Source organism: Strongylocentrotus purpuratus, unplaced genomic scaffold (genome assembly GCF_000002235.5).
Source record: "Strongylocentrotus purpuratus isolate Spur 01 unplaced genomic scaffold, Spur_5.0 spur5_scaffold_13, whole genome shotgun sequence".
Lineage (NCBI taxonomy): Eukaryota > Metazoa > Echinodermata > Echinoidea > Camarodonta > Strongylocentrotidae > Strongylocentrotus > Strongylocentrotus purpuratus.
Window position 1 is genome coordinate 36507702 of NW_022145598.1, and position 17731 is coordinate 36525432.

Consider the following 17731-nt stretch of genomic DNA (forward strand, 5'->3'; position numbering starts at 1 on the left):
TCTTCGTCTCCGTGGTATACTGGTTCTTACTTACTTTGTTCATTCTATCTTTTCTCCTTCTCTTTCTTCGTCTCCGTGGTGTACTGGTTCTAACTTACTTTGTCCATTCTATCTTTTCTCCTTCTCTTTCTTCGTCTCCGTGGTGTACTGGTTCTTACTTACTTTGTCCATTCTATCTTTTCCTACTTCTCTTTCTTCGTCTCCGTGGTGTACTGGTTCTTACTTACTTTGTCCATTCTATCTTTCTTCGTCTCCGTGGTGTACTGGTTCTTACTTACTTTGTTCATTCTATCTTTTCTCCTTCTCTTTCTTCGTCTCCGTGGTGTACTGGTTCTTACTTACTTTGTCCATTCTATCTTTCTTCGTCTCCGTGGTGTACTGGTTCTTACTTACTTTGTCCATTCTATCTTTTCTCCTTCTCTTTCTTCGTCTCCGTGGTATACTGGTTCCTTCTTACTTTGTCCATTCTATCTTTTCTCCTTCTCTTTCTTCGTCGCCGTGGTGTACTTGTTCTTACTTACTTTGTCCATTCTATCTTTCTTCGTCTCCGTGGTGTACTGGTTCTTACTTACTTTGTCCATTCTATCTTTCTTCGTCTCCGTGGTGTACGGGTTCTTACTTACTTTGTCCATTCTATCTTTTCTCCTTCTCTTTCTTCGTCTCCGTGGTGTACTGGTTCTTACTTACTTTGTTCATTCTATCTTTCTTCGTCTCCGTGGTGTGCTGGTTCTTACTTACTTTGTCCATTCTATCTTTTCTCCTTCTCTTTCTTCGTCTCCGTGGTGTGCTGGTTCTTACTTACTTTGTCCATTCTATCTTTCTTCGTCTCCGTGGTGTGCTGGTTCTTACTTATTTTGTCCATTCTATCTTTTCTCCTTCTCTTTCTTCGTCTCCGTGGTGTACTGATTCTTACTTATTTTGTCCATTCTATCTTTCTTCGTCTCCGTGGTATACTGATTCTTACTTATTTTGTCCATTCTATCTTTTTCTCCTTCTCTTTCTTCGTCTCCGTGGTGTACTGATTCTTACTTATTTTGTCCATTCTATCTTTTTCTCCTTCTCTTTCTTCGTCTCCGTGGTGTACTGATTCTTACTTATTTTGTCCATTCTATCTTTTTCTCCTTCTCTTTCTTCGTCTCCGTGGTGTACTGATTCTTACTTATTTTGTCCATTCTATCTTTTCTCCTTCTCTTTCTTCGTCTCCGTGGTATACTGGTTCTTACTTACTTTGTTCATTCTATCTTTCTTCGTCTCCGTGGTGTACTGGTTCTTACTTACTTTGTTCATTCTATCTTTCTTCGTCTCCGTGGTGTACTGGTTCTTACTTACTTTGTTCATTCTATCTTTCTTCGTCTCCGTGGTGTACTGGTTCTTACTTACTTTGTCCATTCTATCTTTCTTCGTCTCCGTGGTGTACTGGTTCTTACTTACTTTGTTCATTCTATCTTTCTTCGTCTCCGTGGTGTACTGGTTCTTACTTACTTTGTCCATTCTATCTTTCTTCGTCTCCGTGGTGTACTGATTCTTACTTATTTTGTCCATTCTATCTTTCTTCGTCTCCGTGGTGTACTGGTTCTTACTTATTTTGTCCATTCTATCTTTTCCTCCTTCTCTTTCTTCGTCTCCGTGGTGTACTGATTCTTACTTATTTTGTCCATTCTATCTTTTTCTCCTTCTCTTTCTTCGTCTCCGTGGTGTACTGATTCTTACTTATTTTGTCCATTCTATCTTTTTCTCCTTCTCTTTCTTCGTCTCCGTGGTGTACTGATTCTTACTTATTTTGTCCATTCTATCTTTCTTCGTCTCCGTGGTATACTGATTCTTACTTATTTTGTCCATTCTATCTTTTTCTCCTTCTCTTTCTTCGTCTCCGTGGTGTACTGATTCTTACTTATTTTGTCCATTCTATCTTTTTCTCCTTCTCTTTCTTCGTCTCCGTGGTGTACTGATTCTTACTTATTTTGTCCATTCTATCTTTTTCTCCTTCTCTTTCTTCGTCTCCGTGGTGTACTGATTCTTACTTATTTTGTCCATTCTATCTTTCTTCGTCTCCGTGGTGTACTGATTCTTACTTATTTTGTCCATTCTATCTTTCTTCGTCTCCGTGGTGTACTGGTTCTTACTTACTTTGTTCATTCTATCTTTCTTCGTCTCCGTGGTGTACTGGTTCTTACTTACTTTGTCCATTCTATCTTTCTTCGTCTCCGTGGTGTACTGATTCTTACTTATTTTGTCCATTCTATCTTTTTCTCCTTCTCTTTCTTCGTCTCCGTGGTGTACTGATTCTTACTTATTTTGTCCATTCTATCTTTTTCTCCTTCTCTTTCTTCGTCTCCGTGGTGTACTGATTCTTACTTATTTTGTCCATTCTATCTTTCTTCGTCTCCGTGGTGTACTGATTCTTACTTATTTTGTCCATTCTATCTTTCTTCGTCTCCGTGGTGTACTGGTTCTTACTTACTTTGTTCATTCTATCTTTCTTCGTCTCCGTGGTGTACTGGTTCTTACTTACTTTGTCCATTCTATCTTTCTTCGTCTCCGTGGTGTACTGGTTCTTACTTACTTTGTTCATTCTATCTTTCTTCGTCTCCGTGGTATACTGGTTCTTACTTACTTTGTTCATTCTATCTTTCTTCGTCTCCGTGGTGTACTGGTTCTTACTTACTTTGTCCATTCTATCTTTCTTCGTCTCCGTGGTGTACTGATTCTTACTTATTTTGTCCATTCTATCTTTCTTCGTCTCCGTGGTGTACTGGTTCTTACTTACTTTGTCCATTCTATCTTTCTTCGTCTCCGTGGTGTACTGATTCTTACTTATTTTGTTCATTCTATCTTTCTTCGTCTCCGTGGTGTACTGGTTCTTACTTATTTTGTCCATTCTATCTTTCTTCGTCTCCGTGGTGTACTGGTTCTTACTTACTTTGTTCATTCTATCTTTCTTCGTCTCCGTGGTGTACTGATTCTTACTTATTTTGTTCATTCTATCTTTCTTCGTCTCCGTGGTGTACTGATTCTTACTTATTTTGTCCATTCTATCTTTCTTCGTCTCCGTGGTGTACTGGTTCTTACTTACTTTGTCCATTCTATCTTTCTTCGTCTCCGTGGTATACTGATTCTTACTTATTTTGTCCATTCTATCTTTCTTCGTCTCCGTGGTGTACTGGTTCTTACTTACTTTGTCCATTCTATCTTTCTTCGTCTCCGTGGTGTGCTGGTTCTTACTTATTTTGTCCATTCTATCTTTTCTCCTTCTCTTTCTTCGTCTCCGTGGTGTACTGATTCTTACTTATTTTGTCCATTCTATCTTTCTTCGTCTCCGTGGTGTACTGGTTCTTACTTACTTTGTTCATTCTATCTTTCTTCGTCTCCGTGGTATACTGATTCTTACTTATTTTGTCCATTCTATCTTTCTTCGTCTCCGTGGTGTACTGGTTCTTACTTACTTTGTCCATTCTATCTTTCTTCGTCTCCGTGGTATACTGATTCTTACTTATTTTGTCCATTCTATCTTTCTTCGTCTCCGTGGTGTACTGGTTCTTACTTACTTTGTCCATTCTATCTTTCTTCGTCTCCGTGGTGTGCTGGTTCTTACTTATTTTGTCCATTCTATCTTTTCTCCTTCTCTTTCTTCGTCTCCGTGGTGTACTGATTCTTACTTATTTTGTCCATTCTATCTTTCTTCGTCTCCGTGGTGTACTGGTTCTTACTTACTTTGTTCATTCTATCTTTCTTCGTCTCCGTGGTATACTTGTTCTTACTTACTTTGTCCATTCTATCTTTCTTCGTCTCCGTGGTGTACTGGTTCTTACTTACTTTGTTCATTCTATCTTTCTTCGTCTCCGTGGTATACTGATTCTTACTTATTTTGTCCATTCTATCTTTTTCTCCTTCTCTTTCTTCGTCTCCGTGGTGTACTGATTCTTACTTATTTTGTCCATTCTATCTTTTTCTCCTTCTCTTTCTTCGTCTCCGTGGTGTGCTGGTTCTTACTTACTTTGTTCATTCTATCTTTCTTCGTCTCCGTGGTGTACTGGTTCTTACTTACTTTGTCCATTCTATCTTTCTTCGTCTCCGTGGTGTACTGGTTCTTACTTACTTTGTCCATTCTATCTTTCTTCGTCTCCGTGGTGTACTGGTTCTTACTTACTTTGTTCATTCTATCTTTCTTCGTCTCCGTGGTGTACTGGTTCTTACTTACTTTGTTCATTCTATCTTTCTTCGTCTCCGTGGTGTACTGATTCTTACTTATTTTGTCCATTCTATCTTTTTCTCCTTCTCTTTCTTCGTCTCCGTGGTATACTGGTTCTTACTTACTTTGTCCATTCTATCTTTTTCTCCTTCTCTTTCTTCGTCTCCGTGGTATACTGGTTCTTACTTATTTTGTCCATTCTATCTTTTCCTCCTTCTCTTTCTTCGTCTCCGTGGTGTACTGGTTCTTATTTACTTTGTCCATTCTATCTTTTCCTCCTTATCTTTCTTCGTCTCCGTGGTGTACGGGTTCTTATTTACTTTGTCCATTCTATATTTTCCTCTTTCTCTTTCTTCGTCTCCGTGGTGTACGGGTTCTTATTTACTTTGTCCATTCTATCTTTTCTCCTTCTCTTTCTTCGTCTCCGTGGTATACTGGTTCTTACTTACTTTGTCCATTCTATCTTTTCCTCCTTCTCTTTCTTCGTCTCCGTGGTGTACGGGTTCTTATTTACTTTGTCCATTCTATCTTTTCCTCCTTATCTTTCTTCGTCTCCGTGGTGTACGGGTTCTTATTTACTTTGTCCATTCTATATTTTCCTACTTCTCTTTCTTCGTCTCCGTGGTGTACGGGTTCTTACTTACTTTGTCTATTCTATCTTTTCTCCTTCTCTTTCTTCGTCTCCGTGGTATACTGGTTCCTTCTTACTTTGTCCATTCTATCTTTTCCTCCTTCTCTTTCTTCGTCTCCGTGATATACTGATCCTTACTTATTTTGCCTATTAATTTATCTTGGATTCTATGAACTGCCTCCAACGTTTCTCATCACTTTGTTTGTCAAGTTAGATATTGAGAGAAAGAGAGAGAGAGGGAGAGAGAGAGAGAGAGAAGAGCGAAAAGAAAGAGAGAGCCAAAAGACATTAATGCTGAGACGTGGATCGGGATTTGAACCCCGTACCTTGTGGTTCACAGTCCAGTGACTCATCCACTGGACTTCAACACCTCTACAACCCTTTTAACATTGGCATAGATCCACTGGAAACGGTTAAATAATCTTAAATCCTTGATTCTTCAGCCACAGGATGGGTGTGTGTGTGTGCGTGTGCGCGTGTGTGTGTGTGTGTGCGTGTGTGTGCGTGTGTGTGTAAGGGGGTGCTTTATCTGCACACCTACGACTTGAAATAAAGAAACAAAATCTTGTCTAAGTATCATTCCAACCTGAAATGGATCGGTTACAATCAATTCAACACTAATTTCATATTTTAGTCATTAGTTTCCCTTAATAATATAATTAGTACAATGATGTTGGCAAATAATCTATTACATAGAAAATATGGATACACATGGCACAGTTTCACAAAAGTGCATATACGGGACACAGAACTTAATGAATATCTTGGGTATTCCTGTTTGTTGTTTATTGGTATTAATGCAATTAAGGTTTGTTAAAATAAACCTCTTCTTGATATTGGATTACAGCATCAGCCTATGAGATCTGGCTTTCATCTTCTTTCAAGAAGGACAAGAGAACTTCATGCCTACAGTCTAGAACCAAACCTCTATTTCTAACACAGTGCTCTAGGCCTCAGGGCTACAGGACAGGCTGCATCCAAGTTGTAAGATTGCATGTTTGGGACAAACCCCATCTCTCTCTCTCTCTCTCTCTCTCTCTTTCTTTCTCTTTCTCTCTCACTCTCTCTGCCTCTGTGTGTGTGTGTGTGTGTGTGTGTGTGTGTGTGTGTCTCTCTCTCTCTCTCTCTCTCAGTTTCTCTGTCTCACTCTCTCTGTGTCTGTCTCTCTTTCTTTCTCTTTCTCTCTGTCTCTTTCTTTCTCTATTTCTCTCTAACTCTCACTGTGTGTATCTCTTACTCTGTCTCTCGCTCTCTCAGTTCTCTGTCTCACTCTCTCGCTCTCACTCTCTCTCTCACTCTGTGTGTCTCTGTCACTCTGTGTGTTTTTGTCACTCTGTGTGTCTCTGTCTCACACTCTCTCTCTCTCTCTCTCTCTCTTTCTTTCTCTATTTCGCTCTCTCTCTCTCTCTCTCTCTCTCTGGAGATAGGTTCCCGTGGTCGATCACTCATTAAGAAGAGATTGATCGATATGACCACGGTATATAAATGTAAAGTGAGGTAGTGAGAAAATAATTTATTTTTTTTTTGTTTTTTTTTGTTAGGAATTATTAAATGTTTTCATTTTAAAAAAACTGGCGTTATGATGTTCTCTTTTCCGTTTTGTTATTATGTATTGTAATTGCTTAAACCTGCATGAGATGCATCCAATGCTATTCAAATCTCGGTCCTGGGTTTTATGTAACATCTTTATTACTATGTTATATGTGGTTTCTTGAATAAAGACGAATAAACAAACGCTATATGTTTGCCTTTTTTCAGAAACAAAGGAAGAGTAAGCAGAGGCGGCCCTCCCGGGGGGCAGGGGGGGGGGGGAGCACAGTGCCCCCACTTTTTCAGATACCCCAAAAGTGCAACTTTTACATAGGGAAAGTGCCCCTTTTATTTTTTAAGAAGTGCTCCTTTTACATAGGAAAAGTGCCCCTTTTACTTTGACAAGTGCCCCTATTACTTAGTAAAAGTGCCCCTTCCCCCTTTTCACCTCTGACAAGTGCCCTTTTTATTTTTGACACGTGACCCTTTTCCTTTGACATGTTCCCATATGCCTTTGCAATAAGTGTCCAATTTCCATTCTCATAAATCTTGAAATTATCTTGAATAAGTGCCCTTTTTAATCTCTAGTAAGTGCCTCTTTTCAGGTACGAGAAGTGCCCCTTTTCACCTTTGATAATTGCCCTATTCAAAACTGAGAGGTGCTCCTTTTACTTTGACAACTGTCCATGTTTTCCTTTGTAAGAAGTGCCCCTTCTCCTTTTAATAACTACCCCTTTTTTAAACTCGGATGAGCACACCTTTCATTTTAACATGTGCCCCTTTTATTTTCTAATAAGTGCCCCCATTAAAAAGAGAGAGCTCCTTCCCCTTCTCATAACTAACCCTTTCCCTTTCTAATAAGTACCCCTTTCCTTCAACAAATGCATATTTTCCTTTATTATAAGTGCCCCTTTTATATTTTCATAAGTGCCTCTTTTCATATCTGGTTAGTGCCCCTTTTAATAATGATACGTGCCCCTTTTCCTTTCTAATAGGGGACCTATCCCCTTTTCACCTCTTATAAATGCCCCTATCAAAATCTGATGGGTGCCCCTTTTCCGTCAACAAATGCCTATTTCCCATTTTCTTAAACGTCTCTTTTTCAAGTGAGTGCCTCTTTTCAGGTGAAAAAATGCCTCATTTTTACCTCATATAATTATCCTTTGTACTTTGACACGTGCTCCTTTTCTATTATATCCCTTTCGATAATTTTCCCCTTTTCATGTAATCATTTTTAAAACGCGCCCCTTATTTAAAGCGACTAAAAGCAATTTTCCCCAAAGTTCGCTCGCTGCGCTCGCTCGCATTTAAAGAGGATATAATTATGTTACTTATCAAAGGTCTTTTCAGCCTTCCATTATGAGAATGTGCTTATAACCCCATCACGATTGGGTTTTTTCCTCTTTATAAGATGTAATTTTTCGCACTGCGACCTCACAGATCTTTAAATTTTTCTCGCTCACTTCGCTCGCTCGTAAAGGCATATTCAGACATCACACCCAACTGTAAAGTATGATGCTTAAGCGATATCTTGTATGATGTATGAAGAGAAACAAATATTGAAATCATCCCTGATAATGTAATTACAATGTAGGGGTATATACCAATGTCTAAAAAAATTGTATATTTTCGCTTTGAGATTTCCCACTGTAGGTGCCCTTTTTTTTCAGAAAGTGCCCTTTTTTGTTGGTGACCCCCCACTTTGGAAGTCGCTCGGCCGCCCCTGAGAGTAAGTGAATGAAACCAGTGGAAGTGGAGCATTAGTTTAGAACTTTATTTTGATATTAATGTATATATACTGTTAACAAGAAAATAACTCAGTGGTTTACTTATAAACTTATATTTTTGATGTCTTGATATTGTACTTGATGCAATGCTTCTATATTAAAGTAGAATAGAAGATATTGTGTATAAACATACTTTAATTATACTACTAGGATAAACATATTACAGTCTTTTCTCCAGATTGACTGAATCAAACGTGTGTGATTATGTAGTATTTATTTATTTATTTATTCATTTCCTCTCATAGGGTGGATGGCCCTTTCAGCACAGCTGATTTTCAAAGGGGTCCACAAACATAAAAATAACAATAAATATACAGTGAATTATACAATTATATGTAAAACGTTGCAAATGCAAGAAGTAAGGCAATGAATATGTACATGTATAGTCAAACAAATAAATATCTAACAGATTAAAGTACAAAACAAACAAGCAATAAGACAGTTGATTGCAGATATTCAACTAGGACGACAACAAGCATACGAGTAAAACTGTAAAACCGATAACATAACACAAAAATCATCAAGGTAAACATAAGAAGAAAAAAAAACACAAGACAGAAGTAAGAGGATGGGTATAATATTTATCGTGTTTAAAAAACTATTTAAAAAAAAAACAATAAAAAAAACTATAAAAAAATATTTTATCAAAAATAAATAAATATATATATATATATCTATTTAAAACATAACCAATAGAATATTAAATTGAAGGTAAAAATTGTAAAAAGGGCAAGATAATGTTCAGTCTACATGAGTTCATTCAAATCAATGGTGCGAACAAAGGTAGCCAGTGTGTCTAAGGTTCGCGTTTCAAAAGAGAGGCAATTGAATAATTTGGAGCTATGATAAAAGAAACTTCTTCTCAAAAACTCGGTCTTAGGCTTTGGAAGCTGAATTTTATGATCGCTATTTCTTAAATTGTGTGGATTATGTCGTAATTCAACTCGTGAAGATAAGTACGTTGGAGTTAAGTCATGCATTATCTTGAATAGCATGATTAAATTTCCTCTTGTCCATCTATCAACGATTGGGATTATCTTTGCTTGTTGGTAGATTTCTCGAGTTCTTTGCTCAAAAGGTGCCTTAACCATAATCCGTACAGCTCTATTCTGTAGAACACGTAGCTTATTTAATACGACTTGAGTAGCATTATTCCAAATTATAGAGCAGTAATCAAAGTGTGTTTGAATAATACTAAAGTATAGCATTCTAGCAGTACACAAGTCAACAATAGGTCTGACTTTACGAAAGAGAAATAAGCCTCGGACAACTTTTTTGCGTACATGGTCTATGTGCAGTTTCCAATTCAAACTAGGATCAAGAATTACGCCAAGATATTTACAACTATATACTTCTTTCAGTGCATTGTTACCGATGTGTATATTAATATTTACATTATGAAACTGCTTTACTCGTTTATGGGATCCAATAAGCATATATTCAGTTTTGCTCATATTAAGTATCAGCCTGTTAGCATTCAGCCATAAAGTTACAGTATTTAAATCATCATTAACCTTGTTTGATACATCAGTGGCACTATTGGAGGAATAATATATACACGTATCATCTGCAAATAATGATATTGATGAATGCTTCACCACATTTGCAATGTCATTTATGAATATTAGGAATAACATCGGCCCCAATATTGATCCTTGTGGGACTCCGCACTCTACTTTCCCAACAGATGATGTAATACCATTTACTTTGGTGACTTGTGTGCGCTCACTCAAATAGTTTTTGAACCAAGATGCACTATTTTGATCAAATCCGTACCATTCGAGTTTCTTTACGAGCAGATTGTGATCTACAGTATCAAACGCTTTCTTTAAATCCAACGCTACAAATGCGGTTACCAGACCGTTATCCATATTAGATAATAGATCTTCAGTAAGGTTCAAGAGGGCTGTTGCGGATGAATAGTTTTGGCGAAATCCAGATTGGTGACTGTACAACAACGAATTTTGTGTAAGATATTCAGTGACCTGTTCATGCACAATCCTTTCAATAACTTTAGATAGGATCGGGAGGATCGAGATCGGTCGGTAGTTTGACAATTCAAAAACATCCCCACTTTTGAATATGGGGATTACTACTGCAGTTTTCCATTCCTTCGGGATTACGCCACTGGTTAGAGACAAATTTATCAAGTGTGTCAATGGTGAGACAATGTAGGACATTGCCATTTTAATCATTTTAGCCGGTAAGTCATCCAAACCAGTGGCCTTATTTTCAGGAATATTTGTCAGCACTCTTTTTACATCTTCGATCAAAACAGCCTTAAATTCAAATGTTGTATCTGCCCTTTTTAAAAAGGAAGTAAAGTCACCATCTGAATTACAACCATCATGTAATGTTCGTGCAATACTGACAAAAAAATCATTAAAAATGTTAGCCATTTCATGATCGTTATTAATCGTTTGATCATTAAATTTAATACCAGGAATACGAGAGTTACTCCGTTTATTAGGGATCATACATCTAAGTGCTTTCCAAATCGCGGCACTATTACCTGCATTTTCCTTTATTTTATCTTGTAAGTACACCTTTTTTGAATTTCGCAATAATGTAGTAACACTATTTCTTAACTTCTTATAACTTTCCCATTCATTAACATTGCCAATGCGCTTAGCTTTCCTCTTCTGTTTATCTCTTTCTTTCATCATGTCCTTTATTTCTTTTGTTATCCATGGGACATTATTTTGTTTGACCCTCTTCGTCTTCATTGGGGCATGCTTATCAACAATCCTTTTAAACGTTGTTGCAAATGTACAATAAGATTCATCCACATCGTTTATATTGTGTACATCATTCCATGATTCATTTAACAATTCTCCTTGAAAATTATCAACATTCATTTTGTTAACATCACGAAAAGTGATATACTTATGTTCATTAACCCTAGTTCTGATGTTGTGTAGTAGAGGTGTCGTGGTCTAGTGGTCTAGTGGATACGTAGCCGGACTGTCGACCACAAGGTCCGCAGTTCGAGTCCCGCCACGGCACTAATGACCTTTGGCAAGACATTGATCTACACTTGCAAACACTCCACCCAGGTGAAGAAAATGGGGACCTGGTAGGGATTTAGTCCTTGAAAACGCATCACGCGTAACAGCTGCACTGCTAAAGCCAGCGTAGTTATGCTGCATTATTGTATTTTATATTATTATTATTCTGATAAATTATGTGTTAAGCGCTATATAAGCAATTATAATTATTATTATGTTCATATTTTACCCACTTTGTATTCGCTATGACGTATAGGTGGGCTCGTTGTTAAAGAGATAGTTGAGTTCTGTTGCAGAGGGCGCTACACAAAATATTTTGTTGTGAGATAATGAAAAACTGCGTGTCAAATTAGAAAGAACATACAATTTAAATGACAAAATCATCTTTGTTTGATCAAAATCGGTTCAGAGACGGCTGAAATATCCATAATTATAACGACTTCTAATATTTGTGTATCACCACAAATATTCGATAATTTGAAAAAACGAAATAGCGCCTTTTATGTTGTATTTCAGCCAATGCCGATGTTGGATTTGCTGTTGTTGGCTTTGCCGTGGTGGTTATATTACGCACAAGCAGACGGCCCATGTATTGTTATTATTAATTAATTAATTAATTGACGGTAACCGTGTTTTTTTTTAAAGTGGAGCTGAATTGGTATGATCGTATTGGCTAATTTTTACACATTTTGGGGTCTAAAGTACCTTCATAGCAATTAAAAGGCACTAGAAATATCATAGATAAGAATAAGAGCAATAAACATGCACTTTGAAGGCATTTGCGGTCTGAAAACAGAACTCAACTTTCCCTTTAATAAGGTTCGAGGTCAATAATTAGTTGAAACAAAGGTTTTCCAAAAATCATGAGGTCGATACAAAACAAAACTGACCAATAAATATAAGATTCTTTACTTCTATGATCTTATTTATTTTGTTCTGGGTTATATCACTCTCTTTTATAAAAGCTGCCCCTTTCAATAAAGATTACCGGTAGTAATAGTAGTAGTAGTAGTAATAGTTGTAGTAATACACTCAAAAACAAAAGCTAAAATTGGATACTATCTATGGTAAAGATTTTCAAATAACTGCCGTCGGTAGAGAACTAAATTTTCATTTATATTACATAAGAATATTATTACATAATAATAAAAATATTACATAATATTAATAATATTACATAATTATAATAATATTGTATAATAAAAATAATATTACATAATAATAATAATAATAATAATAATAATAATAATAATAATAATGATAATAATAATAATATTACATTTGTAAAGCGCCTTTTTATTAGATACAAGGCGGATAAACAGAAAAATACTAACAAACAAAAATAAACATTATCATACGAAGCTTACATTGATTATAAACCGAGAAGAACAAATTAGAAAAACACTACTAAAAGAAATGTGAGAGTATGGCAATTCTTAAGAAGACGGGGGAAGGAGTTCCGGGTTTTGGGAGCAATAACGAAAACTGTTTACTGGTTAGAGGGACGGTAAGTGTTTTAGTACTGGCTTACACATGCATGTGTGCGAACGGAATAAATCACCTGGGTATGCTTTAGCCTGATTAGGGACTTTAAGATTTACACGTCGACTTAGTGGACGGCTACGTGTGACGTCCTAAAAAGGCACTGGAATTACCTTAAAAGACATAGCAGTGCCTTAAAAGGACGTGACAGTGCCTTAAAAAGACATCACAGCTAGTGCCTTACAAGGAAATCACAGTGCCTTAAAAGGACGTGACAGTGCCTTAAAGGTACTATGTCCCATTTGCAGGCCAAAAAAATGAAAAAGTTAAATTCCAACTGCATTTGAAAGATAATACTAATTTAGAACTTCCCTAAAAAAGGTAGGGCTTGAAAATGTCTTTAAGTTGAAAATAATGACTATTAGTTGTCAAATCGACTTTAGGGCTATAGAGCCCAAAGTAATAGTCTTGATTTTCAGACAATTGTACCGAATGGTCATACGTTTTATGCTGCGCAAAGATTCAATCAGTTTAATCTTGGCCATCACAAGAAGTGGGTTATTGATGTAGACAAATGCTCATTTACCCTTTACAACTCTTTTCATGTATGTTATTACCAAAGAAGAAAAAAGGCCAGTCAGTCACTCAATAGTGTCTGACAGTGAAGTCTAGCAAGTAGACGGGTTTCCTTGCATTATTTGAATATGAGGACACTGCTAACGTTTAAATTTTCACAGATAGGACATACATGAAATATTCATAATTCCTGCAAAGTTCTACAGAATTTGAGGTTGGCTGCAAAAGGGACATAGTACCTTTAAAAGGACATCACAGCTAGTGCCTTAAAAGTAAATCACAGTGCCTTAAAAGGACGTGACACGTATAGCAGTCCAATATGTCGACGTGCAAATCTAACTGTCCCTATTATTGAAATTCTTGTTAATGAGAGGGTCTTCTGTATGATACGATCAAGAACGCGCGAGTGAAGATTAGTGATAGGAGGCGAGACGTTTACATTCTTTTGTTTCCAATATAGAAGTGAATTACACTAATCTACACGATACTAAACAAGAGATCTTAAAACTACATTGAAGAATCTTTGTATATACGAACTTCATTATTCTACTGAGGTTACGTAAATAGAAATTAACATATTTTGATACATTTAAAACATGATTTGACATATTCATATGCTTGTCAAAGCCAACACCTACACTTAAAACAAAATTTGACATATTCATATGCTTGTCAAAGCTAACACCTACATTTAAAACATAATTTGACATATTCATATGCTTGTCAAAGCTAACACCTACATTTAAAACATGATTTGACAAATTTATAAGCTTGTCAAAGCCAACACCTACATTTAAAACATAATTTGACATATTCATATGCTTGTCAAAGCTAACACCTACATTTAAAACATAATTTGACATATGCATATGCTTGTCAAAGCTAACACCTACATTTAAAACATGATTTGACATATTCATATGCTTGTCAAAGCCAACACCTACATTTAAAACAAAATTTGACATATTCATATGCTTGTCAAAGCTAACACCTACATTTAAAACATAATTTGACATATTCATATGCTTGTCAAAGCTAACACCTACATTTAAAACATGATTTGACATATTCATAAGCTTGTCAAAGCCAACACCTACATTTAAAACATAATTTGACATATTCATAGGCTTGTCAAAGCTAACACCTACATTTAAAACATAATTTGACATATGCATATGCTTGTCAAAGCTAACACCTACATTTAAAACATGATTTGACATATTCATATGCTTGTCAAAGCCAACACCTACATTTAAAACATAATTTGACATATTCATATGCTTGTCAAAGCTAACACCTACATTTAAAACATGATTTGACATATTCATATGCTTGTCAAAGCTAACACCTACATTTAAAACATAATTTGACATATTCATATGCTTGTCAAAGCCAACACCTACATTTAAAACATGGTTTCACATATTCCTGCTTGTTAAAGCTATCACCTACATTTAAAACATAATTTGACATATTCATATGCTTGTCAAAGCCAACACCTACATTTAAAACATAATTTGACATATTCATATGCTTGTCAAAGCTAACACCTACATTTAAAACATGATTTGGCATATTCATATGCTTGTCAAAGCTAACACCTACATTTAAAACATGATTCGGTATAATCATATGCTTGTCAAAGCTAACACCTACATTTAAAACATAATTTGACACATTCATATGCTTGTCAAAGCTAACACCTACATTTAAAACATGATTTGGCATATTCATATGCTTGTCAAAGCCAACACCTACATTTAAAACATAATTTGACATATTCATATGCTTGTCAAAGCCAACACCTACATTTAAAACATGATTTGGCATATTCATATGCTTGTCAAAGCCAACACCTACATTTAAAACATAATTTGACATATTCATATGCTTGTCAAAGCCAACACCTACATTTAAAACATGATTTGGCATATTCATATGCTTGTCAAAGCTAACACCTAATATGCGAAGAGATTGTGAAGGTGAAGTGATAATATGATCGTCAATCTTAAGATGGACATGATGTAACTGCTGAGGGTGCTTTGGAGATCCCGCAATCATGAATTCTGTCTTTTCCAGATTAAATTTCAGTTTATTAGCCAACATCTGTGACTGAACATCAGAGATATTCTTTTGTAGTTTGAGCATTGATTGTTGATGCTTTGGGGAACCTTCGGATTACATGCGCAGTGTATCTGGATGTAGTCGCGTAAATATGGTTTAAGACATCGTATTTATGTAAGATATCTACCACTGGCTGAAGGTATACGTTAAAGCAATGAGGGCCGATCACAGAGCCTTGGGGACGCCATATTCTAGGAAAATTTGTGTTATTTTAGTATAATTTATTAACAGTTTATATGAGAAATGTTCACGATATGAAGTGTCCCCCTTGTTGTTCTTTTGAGTAGTAAGGGGCCCTGTTTGTATGTCCGAATAAGACAACTTTGTGGGATGTCCTGTTTCGATTTCAAATCAATGATCGATAAAGATGGAGAATATTTTCCATACTATGGCTTTTGGAGCTGATGGCTGCTCTTCCTCTTAATTTCCTTCCATGGATTCAGCAATATGAACTCGCTGATAGTAATTGTTATCGGATGAGATACGAACAAGCTTGACCACACCCATCAGGATTGCCATAGCAACCAATGTTGCTATCATTCCAAGGAGGAGCATGGCAAAAGGGTTGTATGAAGACAAATCTGTGGATATTGGAAAAGATAAAATATGGTAGAACAATTGGATGTGGATTAGATATATTCACATGCGTATCTATGGGAACAGGGAATGACCCTCCTGCTCCTCCTCCTCATCACCCCCTTCCTCTCCGTCCCCTCCACCTTCTAGTAGAAATAGAAGTGAGAATCTTCTAATGGTATATTTCTAGATATTCCAATCCTTATTTTTGTCCTGTAAAGGATTATCGAAACTGGGTGTACTTAGTTATCTATGAGGAAAATGTTACACATTCAGGTTTTTTAAATGGTTGTTACAAAATAGTTCATACCATCAGTAGCCATATCGCTGGTTGAGCGACGGATGTGAATCGGACCATTACTGATTGTCTGAGTGGACAGAAAGGACGAAGATCGACGTTTGCGGTCGGGAGGTGGAGTTTCTGAGGGGCATCCTGCGTCTCGAAACAATTGAGCCTTCGCGGCACCACAGACCTTTACTGAACAGTGAATGTACACCTGAAAAAACATATGTGATGATGCATGCATTACAATACATTTTTTGATACTATCTAAACATCCAACCACATGTGCTTTTAAAGTTTCCCTAATTTTTAAAAAGGGAAGTCTACCCTGATATTAAGTTGGTTGTAATAGAAGCAGAAAAAGTGAGAGAAACAGGTCAGTGAAAGTTTTAACTAAATCTATAAAAAAAAAAAAAGGTGCAATCAATCGAAAATAATTGGCTTCTCTGTGACGTATCTTGTGAGTGCCCTTCCATTCTGCCATGTAATGTCAGAAACCTATATTTATTTTTAGAAATGTTCAACCATATATTCGCCCTAAATAAGATTATTGCAAATATGTATTTTTAAACAACCCCTGTATGAAACATATCTATTCCATCATCAATAACTAAGAAAATAACAGTTTACGAAGTTCTATGTATAGGGCGAAATGGAGAGGAGCTCTTATGGTACCTCACAGCGTTGCAAATTTGTGTTTCACTGAAGAGAACTACAATTTTGTATACCGTAACTTTCCTATTTTTAACGGGATATTGCTCAAATTTTCACTTATTTGTTTCTATCATTTTTCTGTCGTTATCAAAACCAACTTAATATCAGGGTGGACTTCCCCTTCAAGGTGAGCAATTTTGATCAAAGAAAGACAAAAAAGGCTTTAAAGAAAGTCTTTAAAAAGATGACGCAATATGTAATATGATTCCAGGTTTCTGTATCTTATACCATGGAGCTCAGTGAATGTGTTAAAGACCTTGGTTGCAAGCATTTGCGATTCATTTACACGTATGTAATTACTGAGCCCAAAGAGACAGGGCAGACATGACTTATCTAAGAGCTAGGTCCTACAGCTTAGTTTTCTTCTTCCATTCTCATGAAATTGGCAAACAAAATTGTAATTAGGTGTATAAGTTCATGCCATGTAAATATTTCACCTCAGTGTAATCTCCAACAAAGGCAAATGCACTAAAAGAAAAGCCTTCTCGATTCAATCCAAGGAGACGATAGATATCAACTGTTTCACCATCCGGGCAACTGTAGAACCAATTGAAACATATACTCGAGTTAGCAGGAGTCATAGCCGTGGGAGAACGGCCGGAAATCATGAAATAAAGTTGAAGAAGAAGAACAATATTAATCGTAGTAATAATAATGATAATAATAACAACACCAAAAATGTGTACAATTTGTACTATGATTACAACAACGATTACTATTGTTACTGCTACTACTGCTACTACCACCACTACCACTACTTCTACTAACTTTGTTTACCTATAGAAGCCTGGCTTATTTTGTTCCATCGGTTCATTGCGTCTTCGGTTTACA

General features: G+C 36.3%; 1 protein-coding gene across 1 annotated transcript; it reads right to left on the reverse strand.

Moving 5' to 3' along the window:
• Positions 1–14564: 14564 nt before the first annotated feature.
• Positions 14565–17637, reverse strand: LOC115923343. The gene is made up of 3 exons (XM_030983799.1): positions 17338–17637; positions 16214–16400; positions 14565–15908 (listed from the first exon to the last, which is right to left on the reverse strand). Exons 1-3 carry the CDS (start codon positions 17506–17508, stop codon positions 15748–15750), a joined length of 519 nt encoding a protein of 172 aa, XP_030839659.1. The 5' UTR covers positions 17509–17637; the 3' UTR covers positions 14565–15747.
• Between the last annotated feature and the right edge of the window lie 94 nt (positions 17638–17731).

Bases quoted from the DNA above. Each gene is read 5' to 3' on its own strand.
- LOC115923343 (XM_030983799.1), bottom strand. From the start codon at position 17,508: ATGATTTCCGGCCGTTCTCCCACGGCTATGACTCCTGCTAACTCGAGT. The intron at 16,401-17,337 runs GTGAAATATTTA...ATGTTTTTTCAG, and splicing joins TTGTTGGAGATTACACTGAG to GTGTACATTCACTGTTCAGT. The intron at 15,909-16,213 runs GTATGAACTATT...CAATATCCACAG, and splicing joins CAGCGATATGGCTACTGATG to ATTTGTCTTCATACAACCCT.